Genomic DNA, 23,270 nt, shown 5'->3' on the forward strand with positions numbered 1-23,270 from the left:
AACATTGTGTGCATGCTAAGAGCATGGGACAAGTGTAATAATTCAAGTAAGAAGTTGATTACCCGAAACGACAAATAATGAGTAATCGATATGGTGATAAATAAAAGGAGTTTTATTTATACTCAAAGGTTTGAGGCCATATGGGATTAGTATTATTCTTGTGTTTCACATTTGCATGTTTTGACTTCCAGAATAATTGAATTTATTAAGAATAATCGAATTATTCGAACGGGCCACAGTCGTTCATATGTTGGAAGTAGGTATGAATAAAAGATTGTTGTGAATTGGTGTGTGGATTGTCTAAATAGCATTAGACATAATCAAATGTTTGCTGCAATGTTCACGAGTGCTTATGAATATGAATTTGAGCATTGGACTAAACCCACGCTCACTTGGATCATTCCATGAATTGTATCACGAATGATTGGTGAGACGATAACATCTTATATTCTTGAAACCGAGATGTGTGAGTTGTATCTTGTAAATCGGTTGCACATTGATAATATGTAAACGCACTAGTAACTTGGTGTTATAAAACATATTGTTGTGTGTGATTCGGTGAGTAAGTGCAAGCAAGCATTGTATCAAAGTTTATCCGTTCCTTTTATCCAAGGTAGGATAAAAGCGATATCTTTGGGCCCCTTGATGGTTTAGTGATGACAAACGTAAATGCTCGGCCGGGCTAGGGCTAATTTGATTTGTTCAATTAGTCAGTCGTCATAAATCGGGAATCGAGATATAGTACAAAGAGAATGATTTGAAATCATATCTCATATGATATCTAAAATGGAGGAATATATGATCCCTTATCTAAGGACACGCGTATCTGATATGATCAGAGTTGACAGCGGCTTTGGAAAGCTACGATTGCAGATCAGGATCTGAAGTCATACGCATAATAGTTATTAGACTTATCCAAGTGGGAGACTGTTGGATTAGTGTCTAAGTCCATAACTATTTTGGTATGTACTTGACCCGATGGTGCATGGTCCTTTTGGGTTGCCTTCACCAAAGCAACTTGATAGGATGAATTACGAAGAGAAAGGATTAAATATGATTTATTAATATATTATGAGAATAATATATTAAAGGAGAAATCATATTGCTTAATTAATATTAGTCAAGAATTAATTGGTAATTAGTTTTGTGACTAAAAGAGATTAATTAAACTTAAGGGACTGGAATTGTAATTATAAGATAATTGCAATTTGGGCCATGGATTGCCTTTTATTATAAGGTGGACGAATTCTATGGGGGAATCCCATATGAAATCGTCCAAGGCCTTAAGGAAAGGGCTCCATGGGTTGCTTAGGGCTTAAGCATCCAAATTAGGGTTTCCTTGTTAGATAACCCTAATAGCCTCCTATATATAGATCCCTTAAGGACCAAAAACTTGGACGAGACTCCTCTAGGGTTTGTAGACGTTTTTGGGCAACCTCCATCCTCTCTCCTCTTCATCCTCTTGCTTATGGTGTTTGGTAACCATTAGAGGAGTGACACTTGTGACTCTAAGCCTTCCAAAGTCAATACAAGGAGATTTGGGATTGTTATTGCTACATAACAATTAAGGTAATATCTTAAACCCATTCTCATGTTAATATGATTACTTGAATGCTAGAATTAGGGTTTATAGTCTTGGATAACTTGCATGTACAATAGAGAAACCTAGACCCAAGCATTAGGGTTTGTATGAGCACATAGGATGTCTTATGACCAAAACCCATCACGTACTCCACAACCAACCCGTACCATAATTAAGTGCTTAATAAGTTAAGTCACCATGGTTAATTCGCAGATCTGATCCTAAATAATGTATTAACATGTAAAGTTGGAAACTTTACTCCTTTGCATGTCTTAATGGGGCCTAATACTCAATAAAATCCATAATAAGAACCTTAACTCATGCATGGTCCAATATAACTCATTAAGATTGCGTTTTTATGAACAAAGGACTTCAAAAATGCTAAGATCTATCATCCTTATCTTCTGGAGTAGCTCATACTCTCATGCATAACTTAAAGGACCATAAAAAGCACAAAAACATGCCATAACTAGATCTAACAAAATGAACCATCAAGTTTCGAGCTTTATACCTCAAAAAACTTTCCAGGTTGATGATGATTCTCGATCCACAAGCTCTAGCCATAAAAACGCGATCTTGGTCCCTTTCTTCCCTCCATATAAGAGTTATGAATTTTGGGTTGGTGTAATAAGTTAGGGTTTTGGTTTTTGGACTACTTCTAGCCATGAAAAGTCATAAAGTTGGAAACTTTATGCCTTAGAATGATATTTAGGACTAGATCTGAGTTTTGGATGTAAGGTCTTAATGGATTAAGCACTTAAAGAAGAATGTGCTATGGACGCAAGTACGTTGGGCGTACCTTAGGGTACGCAACGTGTACTGGTGGAGAGTCTCGTTTTCTGGGAAGGCATATCTATGTCACATGTATTGATTAAGTATGCAAGAGGTACTCAGTATGTGTTGACCTTTGATGTTGACCAAGTTTGACTTAGGGGCATTTTGGGTAATTTGAATAATAGTTTGATATTAGGTCCATGTTTATTGTATAGGTGACCGGTAGAGCAACATTTAGAGCAGTGATATATTCAACTATCTTTTCAGACTGTGAAGTGAGTTTACCTGTGGGTTGAAGGTACTAATGTCGGTCCACTGGATTATGTATCTTGGTATATTGGATAATGTTATGCTTGTTATGTGTTAGGGTGGTAGATTTGTATGATTACATATACTTGTTGGTTATTGATTGCTACCGTATATGTCGACATGTTATCGTTTGTTGGGTTGAGGCGGTCCTGATTTGTGCTAAAGGCCAAGATACCCTGGGTAGTCCGGATAGATTGTAGGTATGCGAGGCGGTCCAGTTAGGCCGAAGGCCCAGGGAGCGGTCCAGATAAGTCGTAGGCTTGCGAGACGGTCTAGTCAGGATAAAGGCTTGTATATGCATGTTGTTAGCTGTTTGGCTGTGTGTGGTACTTTGGGGAAATTCACTAAGTTTTGGCTTACAATTTGATTGTGATGGTTTCAGGTACCTCAAAGGACAGGGGCAATGCGAAAGCTTGATCGTTCACATCATCTTGGATTTTATGAGATTATGATTTTGGGAATACTCTGATTCTTGTCGTATGACTTTTGAAAACTATGATTTTGTGATATTTGTGGATTGGTTTAAAAATGAAAAATTTTTGCTTTGATTTTCGGATGTTACAAAATCAGTTTCGGTCCGATACCAACTTCATTGCGAAATCATTTTTGGTCAAATACCAATTCCATTCCAAAATCAGTTTCGGTCCGATACCAACTTCATTTTGAAATCATTTTTGGTCCGATATCATTTGCCCTTACTTTAAATGTTGAATAAACTTAAACAAGCGTGTAGCCCACACCTTACTTACTTGTTTAATATTCATCAATATATATTTTGGTCAACTAGTAAATCCATTACAATTAAATACAATTGCTAAAACAATTCACCAACATATTAGACGCTCAATATGATCTTTTGTTTTGGGGTTTCGTTGCTATTGGAGATCAGAATATGACTCTGTTACAATTTCAAAACAATAGCAATCCGATCAAAGAAAATATGGATGGCAAAAATAGATGATGACAAGTCTCTCTCTCTCTCTCTCTCTCTCTCTCTCTTTCTAGTTTCCTTGAAAGTAGTTCATATAAAAAGAAGAAGTCTAAGGCCTCATTTGTTTTTCTACAAAAGTACTTTTTGAGCACTTTTTCCTTCTGGTGGGTAGACGTTTCTCAAGTACACGTCTTCTTCCGCAAACATGAAAAAAGACAAAGAAACATTTAACCACTTTCAAAACAAACACCACCTAAGAATTTTTCCAACAATCGTTGGATCTTAAGATCTGACTAAGATTAAGGTCCGAGCTTAACAATGATATATATTAAAACTAGTTGTGATACTCATGTATTACATGAGTTAATTTAAGAAAAATTTAAATATAAATGTCTAAATATTTAAGAAGTTTGAATTTATATGAAAATAAGAAAAACAATGAATTATTATAATAGAAATATTTCTTATCTTTTAAATTTAAACAAATAATTTAAATAAATAAACAAAAAAAACTAATAAACTTTAATTTTGAGAATTTTAAAATTAAAATGTAAATTTATTAATGAAATTGATATTAATTTATTACTATATTTATTGCCATTATTACATTAAAATATTATGTAAAATTAAAAAAAAATAAAAAACTTATAAAATAACATGTAGAAAAAATATTAATTCAAAATAACCATAAATTTTATTAAAATAGAATAGGATTATATAAATTATAAAATAATTAAGTAAAAAAATATCAATTTTATTTCCTGTAAATTAAATAACTGATAATTTGTAACGGTCTAAAAACAACCCCCGGAGCAAAGATTTCAGACAGTGAAAACCCTATTCACGTGAAAACGAATGGGTTGAAATTTTAGGGCTCAGTTTCCCCCCTAAAACACACATTCGATTATCCCAAAATTCACTACTTTCCCCAAATTTCCCTCCAAAGAACGCTGATACCGCTCCCTCATCCCATCTCTTTCGCTAGACACGACTGAACAACTTTTCTGAGTCCAGGTAAGATAATATGGGTGATGATGCTAAGGGCGACAGTAAATCATCCGAATCGGATAGTAGTACTTGGGATTTCGGAGGAGAGGAGACTCAGATCGTTGATACTCAGTGTTTTGATTCTCCAACTTCATCGCCTGGTACGGAATGTATTTAAGTTAAATTGAACCCTTAATGCATATTTTTCGATTCTTTTTGGATGTGTAGATCATCATCCTCTATTGAATTAAAAATAAGGGTTTCTTAGAGTGCAGATATTTGATTAATGTTCAAGTGCGATTGTATTGTAAAAAACATTTAATTGGCTAGTCTGTTCATTCAATCTTGTAACATCCATTTCTTTGTGCATTTTGCTATATAGTATTTGGCGGTTATGAAATGTCGTTAGTTATCAAATCTACGGTGTGTAATGATATTTTCTAGTTTTTAGTCGAAATATTTTCATGACTGCTTTCTTTTTCTTGAACTAGGTAATAAGTGTAATGGTGATGATACTGAGCAGATGCACATTCTACAAAGTACTATTCCCTTTGATGACACCGCGGTTTTGGAAGATGATTTAGCAACCCAGTTGATGGACCCTGATGATGAAACCCAAGTGGTCAACTTCTATGATGATACCCAAGTGGTGAACTTAGAGACTGAAATTGAAGAGATGGATATTCTTGATTCTCTTGAAAGGAATGCAACTCAGTTATTCAATGATTCTGATACAGAAGAACTTGTAGATACTGATCTTGAAGATACTGAAAAGATTGAAGTAGTGGATGACTCTGATGAAGATTCAAGTAGGAGAGACTGCAAACATACTCAACATACTTCAGGTACTTGGTGCAAATACTGGATATCTTTTCTACATTTTGTCCCACAAGGATAAAAAGTGAGAATTGTGAGCTCCTTATAAGCCTTAAGTTGTGAGCTACCAATAACTTCTACCTTGGCTTTTAAGTTGAATCAAAGGTTATTGATGTTTTTCTCACATAGTTTACTGTAATTTAACATGACAGGAAGTAATTTCAGGAATTTTACCTCAATTCGTGCAGCATCTATTAGGGCCTCTGGCCTTGCAGCCCGCAACAAGGCTTCTCAAAGAAAGAAGTTGAATGATCAACCAGAAACTGGGAGTAGGTGTGGATTTGGTAGGTCAACTGCAAGGAAACTTTTTGCTGAGGAGACACTTCCTGAAACTAAAGAGGGAAATGACAATAATGACCTTTGTGGGAAAGCTAACTTGCCTTTGGAGACTGATTTGGCAGGGTTAAACTATCTTGATTCTCAAGAACCTGGAGAGGCATCACAACAAAACGCACTTGACTTTGTTGACAACTTTCTCAAAGTTAATATTGAGTGTAGTGATAAATGTGAAACTAACAAGTCCAGTGAACGCAAATCAAAACCTGTTTTAAGTGCTAAAGGGATTCAGACTTTGGCCAAAAGTTCTAATCTTATCAATGCAGTTGGTGAAATAGAGATTTTTGAATGGGATAACACTCGTGAAGATGAAGCAGGAGGAGAATTTATCAAAAGAAAAAGGGAATCATTGTTTACTTATGGAGGTCGAAAGCTGAAATCTTCCTCTTTTTCCAAAGGTGGAAGGAAATTGGAAGAGTCAAAAGGCAAAAAGCAAATGCATAGCCATGCGATAGTATCAGGGTTAGCTTCCTCTGACTCAAAATTGGTTTTGACTAATCGTAAACTAACTGATGTTCAAGAAACAACTGATGTAAGATTTGACACTCAAATGGCTGCTGAAGCCATGGAAGATCTATGCTTTGGATTGCATACAAACAGTGATGATTCCACTAAAGAGGGTGAAAATGGAACCAATAAGCAAAAGGGTTCTCATAAAAGTCATAAAGCTCCACCTTTGACTAATGGAGTTAGAACAAGACAGTCTAAGTTAAAGAGGAGTGATGAAAATGAAAGAGAAACACATGACACAGTGCCACTTAAAGAACCGAAGAGGGCTAAATCAGCTGCTAAAAAGAATGTTTCATCTGATGTTGGGAAAAGAGGAAAGTTGACTTTAAAAAGAAAAGAAGTTGATACAGAAGAAGGTCAACTTACATCTGTTGACCAAATCCCAGTCAAGAAACAATGCATTCAAAGTGTTATACCTGTAGCTCGTAGGACTAGGCAGTCAATGAGTGATAACAAGTCAGAAAAAGTCAAAGATGCTTCAAATAATCTCACAGAGGAGATAAATATATTCCATCCGAAAGGCAAACGGACTTCCCGAAACTTGTCATCTGTTTCTAGATTAACAAGGTCAACAGCTGCTGAAGGAGGAAAAGAAAGTCCAGGGGTAGAAGGGTCAGAAAGAGAAACAATTGAACCAATTGCTACAACATGTACTACTCCTGTAAATCATGCAACACCTTTAAAGGAATCATCTCCAATCTGCATGGGAGATGAATATCTTAAACAATCATGGAAGAAGAGCAGTTTAAGATCTTCAATTATCCAAGAACCTGATAGCTTAACACCTACAAGAGTGGAATTTTCATCTCCAATGAAAGATTTGAGAAAGAGGAGAGATTTGTCTATGATTCATGTTCTTTTTAGTCGCCACTTAGATGCAGACATAGTCAAGCAGCAAAAGAAGGTTACATATCTTTTTTGTCTCTTCTTTACTTAGAGTATCCACAAAGCTCCTATTATAAAATGCTCATAATCTTTTACATACATGGAGATGGAGTCCTTGATTTATCTTTCTAAACAATCATGATTTTTTTTATACAGATTTTATCACGTATTCATGCTTCAGAAGCATCTTCAATGTCAGAAGCAACACATTTTATAGCAGATGAATTTACACGTACAAGAAATATGTTGGAAGCAATTGCCCTTGGGAAACCAGTTGTTACACATTTATGGCTTGAGAGTTGCAGACAATCTCATTCTCATATTCATGAGAAAAATTTCATTTTGAGAGATTTTAAAAAGGAGACAGAATTAGGGTTTAATCTCCCATCTTCATTAACACGTGCACGAAAACATCCTCTTTTCAAGGTCATAACAACATATTATTATACTTTCATTCTTTTTCTTATTAAATTAATCTATTCAACTTTCTGTTATTAGGACATTATACTTTTACAAAATTATTCAATTTTTTATTTTTTATGCAGGGTCATAGAGTCTTGATTACCCCAAATACAAAGCCTGGGAAAGAGATATTAGCAAGCTTGGTCAAAGCAGTTGGTGGTGTGGTGCGTGATTTTTTTATCACATGGTTTTAGAATATCTTAAAAGAAATATTAAAAAAATTAATAATATCTTCAAAGGCAAAATGCTACTAGCCTACTAAACACCGACTTTGAAAGTCAAGTATATCCATGTTGACTGGTTTCTTTTCAGGTGGTTGAACGGTTGGGTAGAACTGCAGTGAAGGATGATAAAGTTCCTGAAGGATTGATTCTATCATGTGAAGAAGATTATGCACTCTGTTTGCCTTTCTTAGAAAAAGGTAATTTAATCTTTATTAGTTATATCAAATTGTTTTCTTCATCAAAAAAAAAAAATATAAAGTTATGTTGAACCTTCTTCCTATGTCCTACATTTATGCAGGAGCAGCAGTTTATAGCTCAGAGCTTCTACTCAATGGAATTGTTACCCAAAGATTGGAATACGAAAGGTTAGCTCTTGAGTCTTGATTGATTTGGTATGTGGATTTAGAAAGGAATGGAATGGTTCATTCCGTTGGAATTTAAAAAAAATAAAAAAAACTGTTTGTTTTGGACCTCATGGGATGGAATGAACCGTTCTTGATTTTGTATGATGAAAGTAGAGAAGGAATGGAATTGCTCGTTCCATTGAAAAGTATATCCAATTATAGCAGTGAAACGTGCTTTATATATTTGGATGGCATTTCTGTAATTTGGTAGATTTGTCAAAGAACAGTGTTATTTCTGGATTTGGTATGATGGAAGTGAGATGCTTTAACAAACTAATAATTGAAAGTGCATTGCTATTTCTTGCATTTAACCATTTCTCTATTTCTTGCAGACATCGCCTCTTTTTGGATAACATGAAGAGAACCCGTTCAAAAAATTGGCTGAATAAGCCCGTTAGTGAAGTGAAATAGATGTTAGTCTGAATAACACTTGTCACTTGGCTTTTTGACCTCTTTTTTTTGTATGTAGTTTTAGCATGTAAATGTGTGAAAAGAGTAGTTTTTTTTTTTTTTTTTTTTTATAGAAATGTGAGTTTGTTTATTGTTTTGGACTTCATGATGCCATGTTATTTGGAAGAATCAAAGAGGTAGTTTGAATGGAGCCTTAATACCTTTAAAATATTGACCAAATGGCTTTTTGACTTTATGACATCAATTAAGTTTTACATCCTTAGGCCTTGTTTGACATATATAGAAATAGAACACAGATTGATGTAAAAAAATGCATTTGTTGTAAATGTTTGTTGAAAAGACATAAATGCCCTATTTTTTAGCAAACAAAACCTTGTTGGCCAAATTGACCAACAATAGCATGGGCCAATTCTTTGATATGTTTTACAATTTAAATGATTTTGGTTGATTCGTTGTATAATTTTGATGGTTTGGTGTATTTTGTTTTTTTGTATTAGTTTAATAATCGAACATAAATGTTCAGCCAATATTAGTAGTGTATTTAAACTATTTCTAACTATATTTAAACTAGCGACATGCCTTTAGTGTCTGGTATTTTAGTGTATTGAAATGTCAAAGTAATGTATTTCTCTTTGTACGTAAAAACAGGCAAGTTTCTTTATTTTTTCTAGCTAAATAGCAATGTACTTTGTTTTTTTTTTTTTTGTGATCTGATTCAAAAAATGACAAGTTTGTTTTTTCTTGTGTTACATAGCAACGTACTTTACTATGTCTATTTTTGTGATTACAAAAAAAGCCAAATCCTTTTTTTTCATGCGAAATTGCAACGTACGTTCCTTTTTCTATTATTTTGTATCCGGTGCAAAAAAGGTTTTATTTTTTATTTTTATTTTTTTTTCTATATGTAATGGTATACATGCTATAAGGCTGTAAGTTGTCTAAAGTATATTTAGAAAATGTGCATGCATCACTAAGTTTTAATGTACATGAGGATGACATGTTAAGGTTATATAGCATAAATACTTATATTAGAAAAAAAATATTAAGGCTGTGTCTGGCGCGCCACAGCTAGCTGATAAGCTAGCTTATTTTTCGAGTTTTTTATGTTGTCGTGTTTGATAAGCTAAAATGTGGTTTATAAGCTAGCTTTTTAAAAAACTACTTAGACTAGCTTTTTAGGAGTTTTTTTTAAAATTTTCCAACTACACCCCTTAATTAATTATAGAAACACATTCTCTTACATGTCCTTTTATGTAATTTTATATATTTCAGCTAGTTTTGCCAAACGTTATTTTTTATCAGTTAGCTTTTCAGCTATCAACTAGCTTTTTATTTAACAACTAGCTTTTTAGCTAGTACGCCAAACATAGCCTAAATACACTGAAATAAAAATTTGATGCTATTGCATATTTACATCAATCTTTCAAAATGAAAAAGCCGTATATGCATTTAATTTAATTTTAGTCGGTGAGAATATGGTAAGTAAAAATGAAACATCTACTATAATAAATGAATGTTTTTGTTGCCACATGCACATTCTCATTCAATTTGCCAAATGTTATTTTTTTTGTTATTTTGAATTAATTTTTTTTCCACATGTTATTTTATGGGTTTATTTTATTTTATTAAATTCCACATAATATTTTAATGTAGTAATTACAATAAATGTAGTAATAAATAAATATCAATTTCATTATGGAATTATCTTCTAATTTCAAACTTTCTAAATTAAAGCTTATTAATTTCTTTTGTTTATTTATTTAATTTATTTGTTTAAATTTAAAATATAAAAAAATTTCAATTTTAATAATTTATTATTTTTCTTATTTTTTTTATAAATTTAAAGTTCTCAAATATTTAGACTTTTATATCTAACTTCTTTTAGATAAACCCATATAATACATGAGTCTTACAACTAGTATATTAAAAGGAGATGAGAAATAATTATGTTGGTTGTGCAACATTTAAAAATTACACAAATTGTTTAAATTTTAAACATAAAACTAATAAGTGGGTAATATTTCATGTAAAATGTCCGTATCAAAGCAAACGAAATTTCATTGCATATATGTAAATATAGTAGCCCTATTACTGCTGCCACAATGATTTTAATTTAAAAATTACACAAATTTATTGCAACATTTAAAAAGTACACAAATTGTTTCAATTTAAAACATAAAACTAATAAGTGGGCAATATTTTATGTAAAATGTGCATATCAAAGCAAATGAAATTTCTTTACATGTATGTAAATATAGTGGAATGGAAGAACTCAATAGCCCTATTACTGCTATCACAATGATCCAGAAAAAGTTAGAATAACTAAAATATACTCCATTTTAGATTTCCTTAAAACATCATTTTTTAATCTTCGTTTAAACAGATTTGTTCTAGATTTGCATCCACACGTCCCTTTATTTTATTTTTTTGTTCCAGCAGCAACCTACGAAAATTAATAGAATGAGTGACGATGATTGTTAGAACTTTATTTTGACAAAAGTTTAATAAAATATTTTGACAAAAGTTTAATCATATATTTTGGGCTCATCATATTTAATTTTTTATTTATTTATTTATAAAATTCATAAAAATATAATTAAAAAAGTGTTGGAATTGTTGGGTATTAATATTCAATCTCGATAAAATTAAGAACCATGGTATACACGATTATGCTATGTTGGATCAAGCCCTCTCTACTGCTATAAGTCTGCACACAAACCAAACAAAGAAATATAGGAAGGAAAAATGTATCTGTAAAAGTTACTCTTGTTATTCCTCAAGCATTCATGCGTAGGTGGCTATTTATAGCCAACATATGAGAAATTAATAAATTACTAATTCTTCCTAAAGACTAGGTGAATGGCTGACACCTTCTACCCAACTAGCTCCTAAAATTCGGTGATATTTTTTACCTAGTTTTATACTATTCAAAAAACTAAAAACGTGACAACCCAATTTAATCAAGATTACCCAACATGCTATTGAAGATTAAACAAAGAATACAAAAACATTTAACTTGGTTCATTTGATCGATGTGATCAAGCTATGTTAGAAAGATTCTTTTACTGATTTCAAAAGGATAGCCAAATACTATATATTTACTGCACTCACGATTATGCTATTGAAGATTAAACAAAGAACACAAGAAGATTTAATGTGGTTCACTTGATCGATGTGATCAAGCTACGTTGGAAAGATTCTTTTTATTTATTTCAAAAGGCTATACAAAAACTATGTATTTACTACACTCATGATGTCAACTCACATACACTTGTGTATCATTCTTATCACACCTCAGGCTTACAACAAAATGAGATGTGTTTATAAAGGCGTTAGCCTAGATTTCAGGGTTGGGCCAATGGGCCTTCTATAGGCTGGCATAAAGTCAAAACTTGATATCCAAGATTGTATAAATAGTACCGAAGCTTCGAGTTGCTTCGTTTACGCTTCAGACAAAAGCTTCTAGGAATACCGAAACATCACTACTCAAAAATTGGCTATAGAGTACACCCCCATCTAATACGGTTGTAAAAAAAACCCGTATTATAAAGGGATAAATAAATATAATACATACAATTGCAACATCTAATACGGTTAATTGGTTAATGAGATTTACTAGAAACAAAATCAAATAACTAAAAATACGCCCCCATTTTGATTAAGTACGACTAATACCTAAATTGAATACGCCTCCTCCTCCTCACATACTTAGCTTTCTCCTCCCACACTAATCGGTCCTTCATCTCCATCTCCCCTGTCGCAACATCATCATCATCGGCCAACCTCGCCTCGCCTGGCACCTCCAATAATTCAACCAACCTGAAAATCCCACCACTGGACCTGCGGTTCAAATTTAAAGGGTAAGAGCTTTGATTTCTGTTTTTGCAATAGACAAACACAGGTAGCGGTTCAAATTTAAAGGTAAGAGATTTGATTTCTGTTTTCGCAACAGAAAAACAAGAGCAGAAATACAAATACAAAGGAACTACAACTGTTCACGAAGGACAAGGAAGCGTTTTGGCTTTGATGGAGATGCAAAGTTTTCCTAGTGTGATGCCACTAATGGATTTATTTAAAATGTCTTGAGTTGAATGTTGATCAAATGACCAAAATGCCCTTTCATTCATGGTTTGGTTTGCTCACTTTCTTTCAGGTACATCAAAGAAGGATTAGAGAATTAAAAAGGACAATATGGTCATTTTGGCATATCTTCCTCTGAGGATTCCTGATCAACAGTCTCAAAAAATTCTTATAGTAATTGTTGATAGAATTTTGAGTCATGGAGTAGTTAAGCATCACAAACTGTTGGGATAACAATTCTTTTCTCAAACAGTAATTGGCTTTGCAGTTGTTAGATAGATGTGTTAATTGCTTTGCTTATTATATGTGTTGTGTTATTTGTTTCTGTTAGATGTTGTTATCTATACATAAAGAAACAACAAGCAAGGGCTATAGAAATTTCAACATATTCCTCTTCGGTCTTCATTTTGATATTGGGCTCTGTCAAAGTCGGTCAAAAAGTCAACAAATGGAAAGTCGGATGTTTTTTATTTATTTATTTATTTTTTATTTATGATCGGTGACTTAAATAATTAAACAATTGAATGTCTAAAGTATAAAAAGCTTATATTGTAAATGTAAAAACTTGAAAATCAAATGACTAGAAAATTAAAATTAACACTGCTGAGTGGAATCCATTTGCATTGTCCAGAAACACAAAATGACTGATTATTCACAAAACCATTATTCACAAAGGAATGGAATTGATAGGCGAATGGAATGACTGATTCCATTCCTGTCATAGAAAAGAAAAGAGAGGTACATAACAAAAGCATATAGAGATGTGCATCAAAAAAGTGTCCAGGTTTGTATGATGATATAAAAGTACAATTTTACCCTTGGGGTAATATATTTTTAATTTGACCATTTTGCCCCTTTATAGGCCATGAAAGCACGAATGGGCGATCTTGGACAGAGCTTAGGAATTACCCAAGGTTTAGGTAACCAATTCAAGCAATAATCGAATTCCCATTTTGCCCTCATCCTTTAGAAAGCTGCAGTTTTGTAGACTAACTGTGCCAAAAGGTCAATATTACCCCTCAATTTTTAATAATAATAATTGTAGTAGTTCTTGTTCAGTCACTTGACTATTTTCTGTATTTTATCCTTTTTTGTATTTTCATCCTAATTTTTATTTTTTATGATTTGTTTCATGTAAGAAGAATTGTGGGGTAACACAAGTGACTTTTTTTTATTTTTATTTTTATTTTTTATCATTTTAGGTTTGTTATCGGTTTTCAGATAAAAAAAAGCAGTTTGTTGAATGAAGAAAAGAAATCACAGGGACTACAGTTAGAAAAAAAACACTAAAATTTCATATTTAATCTTATCCAAGTCATGTTACTATACTAATGCTTTGATATATTCCATGTCGAGTACAAGGGAAGAAAATACCATGAGACAATTAAATTCAATAGGAGATTGTTATGAGTAAAAATACTTGAAATAAAAAATTAAATAACAAAGTTGTTCATTACGTTTATTTTAAAACTTAGACGGATGTTCGCAGGTACGTAAGAAATAGAGATTTTGACTTTCTTCAACGATGAATAAAATTCTCCAGCCCTATTACTTAGAGTTGTTTATACGAAACCTTAGCCTTCGGCCGACGACGCCTCCGCCTCTGGCCAATGACGCCTCTGCCTCCGGTCTCCGGTCGACGAGACAGACGAAGTCTCCTACTCCGACCTACAGCCGCTTCTGCCTCCTTCTTTCACGTTGTTTACAGGTACGCTCGGACTTTGGGTGTAGTTGATTTATTCGTTGATTAATGTTGTGTTTATGACAATGTCTTCTCTGTGTACGACATATTACTTCATATTTCTGGTTGATAACCCTAGAAAGCATCATCGACTCTATTTTGAACTTCATCTGCTGTTGCTCCAAAAAGAAAAAAATTGTCCTCTCCAACTTCCTTCCTGATTTCAACATTAGCCCCATCTAATGTTCCTATAATCAGGCATCCATTGAGTGCAAATTTCATATTACTTGTCCCATTAGCTTCCATTCCAGCTGTACTTATATGCCGTGACACCTCACTTCCTGGTATAAGAGGAACTGTATACACCAGTAGTGCTATAGTTATTCTGTAAATCCCATTATGCTAAGTTGTTGGATATAAATATAAAACTACTTCATCTATTATTAATGATTCAGTTCTTGGTTGCCAAACTTTCTAATTCTGTTCCAATCGAGTTAGTTGATAAGTTGTTAACTGATTTCAAGGTTACCACAATTTTGCCACTTATTGACACAAAATCACTATTTGCTGTGAAATTAGCTTTTTGTATGAAGGTTTGAAATTGAATAAGGAAATTTGAAATTGTTCAAGGTTGAACTTAAGCTACATTTTGCAAAGGATATAGTTGATTGCTGAAATTATTCTACTTGCAACATTTTCTTTATAAATTTACATAATTATTGTAAATATAAACACATTAGAATATTAGATACCCTTTCAAAAGAGTGTACTATGCATGCAATGAAAAGAGTGTAATATTTGATTTAGTCCAAGCCAGGGTGTGTTTGAAAACTTGTAAAAGGATATGACAGTTTTAATGCACTCTCAAACAGATGTCAACGCATATGAACACGTTACAAGGAATGAAAGTAAATGAAAGGGAATTATGATAGACCCTTGTTGAATCTATCATATACCCCAAGCATTCTAACAGATTCACACGAACAAAACCACTTAATAATACCAGAAAATTAAAGATAGATTTCCATTCATTCGAGAGGAATGGTCTCTCCAAGAAGAACAAAGTTCTTTACAGATTAATTCTTAGCTACCGACTCTCTAAAACAAAAGGACTATATATACTACCACTAGAGACAAGACAAAAGGGTATAACAGCCAACCCAATCAGGTGTTGTTCCCACTAACAAAACAGCCAATAACAACCATAATACCAAAAGGACCAAACTACCCCTACAGCCAAAAAGATAACAAAAATAACTCTACTAAAGCCAATCAACTAAAAGCACTCTAGGATTAGTTGGGCTTATCAAATTAGAAGTTTGGCAGCATCTTATTTTGTTCATTCTCTCTAACCTCTTTGGTGGAAAACCATCCATAGCATCATAAAACTTCAAACCTTCTTCAAGTTCTCCTATATTAAGTCCAAAAGGTAGGTGGTTTTGCTTCCATACTTTTATCTCTTTAATCTACAAGGTTTGAAATCACCATTCATGGTGAAAATCAACACACCTCCAAAAACCTTAGTTTCTTATTTGAAATTTTTTGGTTAGGGTTAAAGATTAAGCTTAGGGAAGAGCAGGTTGTGAGACAATCTAACTGCACTTAAACTAGTTACTTGTACCTCCTGCAGACCCACAAGTAGTTACTAGATACCTATTTTCTGCAGATGGAATTAATGCGTTTTACTTGTCTATTTTTAACCATTTTGTTATGATCTGATTAAGTTCAGGACTACAAAATCTGAGCCAACGTCTAGGAGTAATGCCCAAATTTCTTGTTTGGTCATATTGACACATAATCTACAAATCACTCTGCCTTTAAGACGTCACTGTGCAATTGTGCTACACCATTAACCTGTCAAAATAGATAAAAACAAATGGGCTGAATTGATGGGAGCCTAAACCTCACACAAATATTATATAAAATTAGTTGTCTTTCCTACATTTATAGCATTCAAACATCTTACTGTATGCCCAAAAACCTCACACAAATTTGCCATGCAGACAACTGCCTTTATTTGACAATTCTTGCAGTACCCATCAATATGGGCTGAATATAAATTGCATCATATTTGTTTTTTTCCATCAAATGTAATTCTTTTTTGCTGTATTTGATTATAAATTGCATCATATTTCTTTTGAGAGTGCCAATGGTAGCTATCTTGGTCCTTAAAAGCTTTCTCTTACAGTTTTGGTCCTTATTTTTATGTTATATAACCATCAAGGTCTCTATCACATTTTTTTGGTATGATTTTTTTTAATGTTTTGATCTACTATAAAAAACGTGTCATAATCTTCTCATTAGTTGGATTAAGTCATAATCTTTAACATATCTTTACCCTCATCATTTTCTATCATCATTTTTATGCTCATTTTCTTATAACCAGGTCTGAGGTTATACATCGGAAATTTTCCATTACATATGGATGAGGTACTAGTGAAAACAACCAAGAGCAGGAGGATCCGTATGGTAGAAAGAAAAACCAGAAAAAGAAGTGTTGGTAAACCCAAAACAAAACATCTTGAAGCCAGGTATAAACTTACCTTGGGTATCTTCAATTTTATATAAAATTTTGGTTTTTTTTGGTGTTCGAGACTCTTAGAATTAATTATACGAGTGTTTATGATTTTGTAGGAATACAATGGAACGCCCAGAAAAGAAAAAGAGAAGTGTGACATTGATCAGAGATCACTCCAAAGAATATCTATCAAATTTAACAGTTGAGTTCGATCACTTTGGTAGAGCTATTGGACCTAACCGCTTTAAGTTCACCAGTTATCGTGGAGTGACTACGAGGAAGATGATTTCTATCCTGATAGATAGGTTGGATTTAGTGGATCAATGTGACAAAGATCAATTGTGGTTAAACATAAAGGTAAAACTCAATTCAGCACACTTTTGATATCATTTAATACTAGCAATCACAATTTCCTGCCATGTTATTCTCTTCTATCATACAAGTTGTATCATATCATATACCTAAAAGTTGTTATCTTCTTTTTTTATTTAAAAAAGCAGAATTATTGGCATATACGAGATGATGATCATAAAGCACAAGTACTTAGAGATTGCAACACGCATTGGAAGGCCTACAAGTCGGAGCTTCTTAAGTTGTGGGACAATGGTGTCAATCCAATAAAAAAATACCCGTACCTTGACAAAGCAATGTGGAAAAATTTCCTTGTTCTAAAATCGACGGAAGAATTTGAGGTATGTTTGAGTTTATTCTTATTTATAATATTATTATGTTTTACTATTTCTAATGTTAGATATTTTTTTTTCATTTTTGTTTATTGTAATAAAGGCTCACCTTTGTTAAATAACAAATTTTTTATCTTAATTTGTTTGTAGAACATTTGGAAGGACAAAAAACTATTTTCTAGTGAGGAATTGGAGGAATGTGTTAAAACATGGATGAGAACTTTTGGTGATAAAGTGAAGCCTTTTTTGTAAGGTACACAAATTGTATTTCATGTTGTATTTGCTCATATTTTTTATGTTCTGGAGAAGTTTTCACCCTTGCATTGCTATAGATGAAGTTGTTAATGGCAGGAAGGTCCTATAATTTGAGTTTTCTTCGTTAAAAGTTATTTGAGATTTTGAATCCTAAGTTTTCTTGTTAATTTTTGTAGGCATACAATGAATCAACCACAAATGGGAAAGAGAGGTTAGAGGTGACAAAGGGGAAAGAGAGGTTAGAGATGTGACATAACAAATTTTTTTTCTGTTTAATGAACTAAGTTCATTGTAATTTTTTTTTTCTATTTCTGAAAATGAAAACATGATCAGTGATGTCCCACTTCTTATGGTTGGAATGGAATCATATAGTAGGTTTGTATTTTGTAGAGATTGATCCTTCGGTTACAATTCACATGGTAATCATATAGTAGCTTTGCAGAAATTGAAAAGTTTGTTTCAGTTGGAATGGTGATCCATGTGTTCCACAACATCCATGGACTGGAATTGGCTGTTTAATAAGGCTGGAGTGGAATTGTCTGTTTAATAAGGCTCTGGAATGCAAAGGGGATGTGAGACATCAAGTACGGTTGTTTATTGGTGTATTAAATGTGTTTATTGGTGTATTAGATGTGTATATATGGCGTATTAGATGATTGTATGCGATGGTTGTAAAAAGTAGATAGGATAATATAATACGGTCAAATAGCCGTACTCTATTATGCATGTAATCTAATACATCCCTCTACTAATACGCCCTTTATGTACGTACTATATTTACAATTTCAACCGTACTCTATTAACCTTTTTCTAGTAGTGCATGGACTATGCTTCAGAACTTGTGACTAAGACTACACTTCTGCTTGTACTTCACTTTTACCTATCATCTCTAATATTTACCAATACCAACTTTGAACTTCACTCTAAATTGAAGCCGTGACTGTGTTACAGGAAGAAGGCTAGACTGTATTATTCATTCTTAGTCTGCATCCCTTATCTTGATGTAAGAGACACATCCGAAGATCTTTAGATGAGCAAGGGATATCTCTCAACCTTGTCATTCCTCTTTTGAGATCTCGAACCATACGGGGATTGAAGGTCCTCTATTGATTAAGCGGGTTACAGTATTGACGACACCTTCCCATAACATCTTTAGTAATCTCGCTTGTAGTCTCATGCTCTTTGCCCTTTTGTTTAATGTCCTGTTCATTCTATCCACAAATGTAATATCTGATTTTATAAATTAGTAATAGTAATATAAGGGTGTTATTGTCTTCTGAAAAGAAATGGTTGTATGCTAATGACTCATGTAAATGCTAGTATGGTAGAGTAACGAGAAAGTTATGCTATTTTGAAAAAGGACATGTTAGTTTTGAAAGTTTTATCACCCGACAACCTATGTTTGAGGTTATGTAAGTTGGGCATAACTGCATCAAATGAATTAATTTTGAACCTAGAATGTAGTGAAGCTGATAAGGAACATAAAGAAAGATAAATCAGGCCAAATGGAGTATGTATGAGGAACTTATGGTCATTTGATGTTTAGGAAAAATGATGCTTGAGCTGTTGAAAGTGCACTGTCCAAATGGGCAGATCGGGAGGAAAACATGGACCATGTTTTTTAACACAGACAATTTAAGGTGGAAAACACAAAATATATAAATGTTTTGAAGTGAAATAAATCAAATAAAAGTTTAAGTCGTCTAATTATTATCTCAAAAAACATCTCAACCACTTTCAAAATGTTTTGAAGTTAGGGGAGAATGATCCTTTGAAGGGTCTTGAGCTTAAATTAGAGAAAACTAAGGAGAATCAAAGACAAAACACAATACTTGATTATTACCTATTTGAATTAAAGGCAAGATTCCTCTCTCTCATGCTAATTCCATGTTTTGGTGGATGAATTATAAGGAAACTCAAGAACACTAGTTTCTTCATATTATTGTATGTTGGAATATTTGACAGATAAGAATAATTAGTGTTAACAACTTGTTTACAAGATTAGAACACCAAAGTTAAAGCATGAAATCCATGGTATTATGGATTGAGAAGTGGTGGCTTAAACACTAAAATTTGTTAAATTGCTAGATACTTGAAAGTAAAAATGTATCTTCATAAATTAATGTATATTAAAAGTTCTGATGGATAAAAATGGATGAGATGAACTTAAATTTCAAACTCAAGCCTCGTAAGGATGAACTATTGATGAAGGTGGCTAGGGAGAATTATGAAGTTAAATAAGTATTAGAAGGATAGTTATAATGTTAAATTTTAATGCTCAAACATACTTTTTTGTTCTAACAAATTTGGGGAAATAAAATGGTGAAGAAGTACAAGAATTAGGAGATAATTTTCATGTAACTCCTGAAGGCGAGTAACTATGTTCCTTCCTTTATATTTAATAGTTGCTTATGTGTTTTTTTTTCCTGGAATTTGGTGGAACACGTTGATGGGACATAAATGGTGGGTTGTAGTAAGCCTTAGTGGCTAAGAACCATGACATGTATGAATCAATGTCATGGAAAGCCTCGGTGACTAAGAACCATGCTTATTAGGGTCTTAGTAAGCCTTGGGGGCTGAGAACCATGATCGAAAATTAGGTCTCGCTAAGTCCCATGGCTGAGAACCATGCTTGAAATCCTTTGATGGACTTGGTAAACCTTGGTGGCTAAGAATCATAGCCTTTATTTGTCGAAAATTTACGGTAAGCCTTAGTGGCTAAGAATCTTGTAGGTTGTAATAATAGGAAGGATTGTTGAGAACTGAACCATCTTAAAAGGCTTAATATGACTATATACATGATTATATTAGAAATAGTGTCCACAATCATTAACACTTTGATAATATTTTTAATAATAACATGATCCTTTTGAGTTGACCTCATAACACAATTAGCTATAAGGAAACATATAAAAATAAGTTATCATTTTATTAAGTAATTAATAAATTAACTAGAAATTATTTTGGAATTAATTAAATAGTTTTAATTAATAAAAGTGCTTAAATATAAATTAACTCTTAGAGATTAATTGTGTAACGTCCCAAAAATTAAGACTAAGAGTTTCGATTTTTAAATTGATAAAACCATTATCCAAAAAAACATCATGAAAACCATAATAAATCAGTGTTCAATAAAATTCCCAATACATCAGAGTAATATAAAATACAGAACAATATGGTGTGCGCACTGCAATCATCTCAAGCTCTTCCCCTTCGAACCAGAAGTACCTGAAACATAAACTGAAAACCGTAAGCACAAAGTTTAGCGAGTTCCCCAAAATACCACATACCATACATATTAAACATATAATGGGCCCCACCCGTCATCGGGCCCCGCTCATCTGTCAGTCATCAGGCCCCTCCCGATATACATACAGACATATAAACACATGCAAAAATCACAAAGATAAATAGCATACTATATAATCATCAGGCCCCGCCCGACTCTGGGGATCCATAAAGTTGGCAACTTTATGGAATTCCAACACTCCATTAAGTCCCAACATGAAGAATAAGGCTTAGAAACCTTGATCTATGCACAAAGAACTAAAAAGCATGGAACTTTAGGACTTACAAAAGTCTAGAAGATGCACAACAAGAAGATGAGAAGAGTCCCTTGCTAAATCCAAGCCCAAATGTCGCCTTCTTCTTCTTCTAATACCTAAAAATCAACACCAAAGGCTCAAAAGGAAAGTTGGAGGTTATGGTTTATTTAGAGGCTGAGAGTGTGACAACCGGCAAGCTTTTGATCAAGTCAAAGTCGAGTCAAGGTCAACGAGTCAACTTGGTCAACTCAACTAGTGTTATATGTTATGGATTTCCTTATGTTTACTAATGTACAACTATAAATCCTAATGCAAAGTAACACTTGAAAGTCCCAAATGTTTGAAATTTAAAACCCTAATTTGATTTAGGGAAGTATCAGCTCTATAAAGTACTATTGGGTACCCTTCGGGGGTGTATAACACTCAAAATGGGATGTAACTAAGTCTAACGTCCTTGCTCTATGAAGAAAAACATTAATAAGGGCTCCCAGCAAAGTCTCCCTCAATCTCTCCCACTATGACTTTATCTCTCCCAAATCTCTCCAAATATGTGAAATCTCTCCCAAATCTCTCCAAGTATGTGAAACCTCTCCCAAATCTCTCCAAGTATGTGAAATCTCTCCCAAATCTCTCCAAGTATGTGAAACCTCTCCCAAATCTCTCAAAGTATGTGAAACCTCTCCCAAATTCTCCAAGTATGTGAAACCTCTCCTAAATCTCTCCAAGTATGTGAAATCTCTCCCAAATCTCTCTAAGTATGTGAAATCCCTCCCAAATCTCTCCAAGTATGTGAAATCTTTCCCAAATCTCTCTATGAACATTCCTCAGTCGAAAACAGTCCAAAACCGAAGGAGAAAACCCAAAAGGACCCTCTTGGTTCGGAACCCTTTTGGTCCTGAACTTCTCGTCCGGAACCCTCTTGGTCCGGAATGCCTTCTAAGGAGCCAAGAGGACTCTCAATCTCGGAACCCCCCCTCTCTTCGGAACCTCTGAAGTGACTCCAGAAGACTTAAGACTTGCTCCGGAAGGACCTTGTACCGGACGATTTCGCACCTCGGAATGCCTAGATCCGGACAACCTCGCAGCTCCTGATGCTCCTTGCTTCGCTTCGGAAACCCTTGGCCGGACCGGACTTCGACTCCGAACTTCGCATATGACTCCGGAAATTGTAGGGAGAGCCTCAGAATGTGATTATTGACTCCGAAACTTTGAGGATGACTCCGAAAATTGAGGATGACCTTCGGAACTCCTAAAATGGCTCCGGAACTCACTTCTTGACTTCAGATTTTAGACCATTTCGCCACATGATTTCATCATTTTAAGGCATTTTGACGTCAGAAATCGCACCAAACTCATATTTTTCATATCTTAGACCCCCTTAAACCCCTATTTTATGCCAAAATCAATTATTTTAAACATATTTATATAAAATAATACCCAATATTTTTAAAGAGATTTTTAGAGGATAAAGAGGTCTGACTTTATGATGTGATGCAAATTCCTCTTTTCCCATGCAAATCCCAGTTAAACACACAAATACCCATGGATATAAGCATTGTACACCAGTCCTCCATGCAAGTGTCAAGTCACCCTTATTCTTCCCTTTAGATACGTGAAATCTTTTTCCTCTCCAAGTTCCACTTCTCTCATTCACATTCAGTGAACTCCCAAGAATACTCTCAACACCTTCAAGCTTCAAGTTCATCCTTTCAAAGCAAAGTCCTAGCTTTCCTTTTTGTAAGTATTTTCTTCTCTTTGAATAATTATTCTTCACATTATTCTAAGATTTCATTATATTTACACACAAAAATTATTCT

At 33.6% G+C, this 23,270-nt stretch overlaps 2 protein-coding genes across 5 annotated transcripts; both read left to right on the forward strand.

Annotated features, from left to right (window-relative positions):
• The first annotated feature begins 4,438 nt into the window (after positions 1 to 4,438).
• LOC145052944 (BRCT domain-containing DNA repair protein) lies at positions 4,439 to 8,899 on the forward strand. Its single transcript, XM_079000877.1, has 8 exons — positions 4,439 to 4,744; positions 5,075 to 5,428; positions 5,612 to 7,209; positions 7,347 to 7,616; positions 7,736 to 7,816; positions 7,965 to 8,073; positions 8,175 to 8,241; positions 8,613 to 8,899. Exons 1-8 carry the CDS (start codon positions 4,621 to 4,623, stop codon positions 8,689 to 8,691), a joined length of 2,682 nt encoding a protein of 893 aa, XP_078857003.1. The 5' UTR covers positions 4,439 to 4,620; the 3' UTR covers positions 8,692 to 8,899.
• A 3,404-nt stretch (positions 8,900 to 12,303) lies between these two features.
• On the forward strand, positions 12,304 to 18,748 carry LOC145052945 (uncharacterized). 4 transcript variants are annotated; one of them, XM_079000878.1, is made up of 9 exons: positions 12,304 to 12,551; positions 12,644 to 13,555; positions 13,634 to 13,776; positions 14,261 to 14,479; positions 16,839 to 16,983; positions 17,087 to 17,327; positions 17,471 to 17,662; positions 17,804 to 17,906; positions 18,085 to 18,748. In XM_079000878.1, the coding sequence occupies exons 5-8, from the start codon at positions 16,874 to 16,876 to the stop codon at positions 17,903 to 17,905; spliced, it is 645 nt and encodes a 214-aa protein (XP_078857004.1). In that variant the 5' UTR covers positions 12,304 to 12,551; positions 12,644 to 13,555; positions 13,634 to 13,776; positions 14,261 to 14,479; positions 16,839 to 16,873; the 3' UTR covers position 17,906; positions 18,085 to 18,748. The 4 variants fall into 4 exon arrangements, with proteins under 4 accessions (XP_078857004.1, XP_078857005.1, XP_078857007.1 ...); XM_079000879.1 differs by having other exon boundaries at positions 13,634 to 13,691; XM_079000881.1 differs by having other exon boundaries at positions 12,845 to 13,555.
• The last annotated feature ends 4,522 nt before the right edge of the window (positions 18,749 to 23,270 follow it).

The sequence above is a fragment of the Lactuca serriola genome, chromosome 5 (genome assembly GCF_051521515.1).
Source record: "Lactuca serriola cultivar US96UC23 chromosome 5, Lser_US96UC23_V15, whole genome shotgun sequence".
Classification (NCBI taxonomy): Eukaryota; Viridiplantae; Streptophyta; class Magnoliopsida; order Asterales; family Asteraceae; genus Lactuca; species Lactuca serriola.

What these genes read in the sequence shown, in the direction of transcription:
- LOC145052944 (XM_079000877.1), top strand. Translation starts at nt 4,621, where the DNA reads ATGGGTGATGATGCTAAGGGCGACAGTAAATCATCCGAATCGGATAGT. An exon ending in ACATACTCAACATACTTCAG is followed by an intron (nt 5,429 to 5,611) that starts GTACTTGGTGCA and finishes TTAACATGACAG; the next exon opens with GAAGTAATTTCAGGAATTTT. An exon ending in TAGTCAAGCAGCAAAAGAAG is followed by an intron (nt 7,210 to 7,346) that starts GTTACATATCTT and finishes TTTTTTATACAG; the next exon opens with ATTTTATCACGTATTCATGC.
- LOC145052945 (XM_079000880.1), top strand. Translation starts at nt 16,874, where the DNA reads ATGGATGAGGTACTAGTGAAAACAACCAAGAGCAGGAGGATCCGTATG. An exon ending in ACAAAACATCTTGAAGCCAG is followed by an intron (nt 16,984 to 17,086) that starts GTATAAACTTAC and finishes ATGATTTTGTAG; the next exon opens with GAATACAATGGAACGCCCAG. An exon ending in AATCGACGGAAGAATTTGAG is followed by an intron (nt 17,663 to 17,803) that starts GTATGTTTGAGT and finishes ATTTGTTTGTAG; the next exon opens with AACATTTGGAAGGACAAAAA.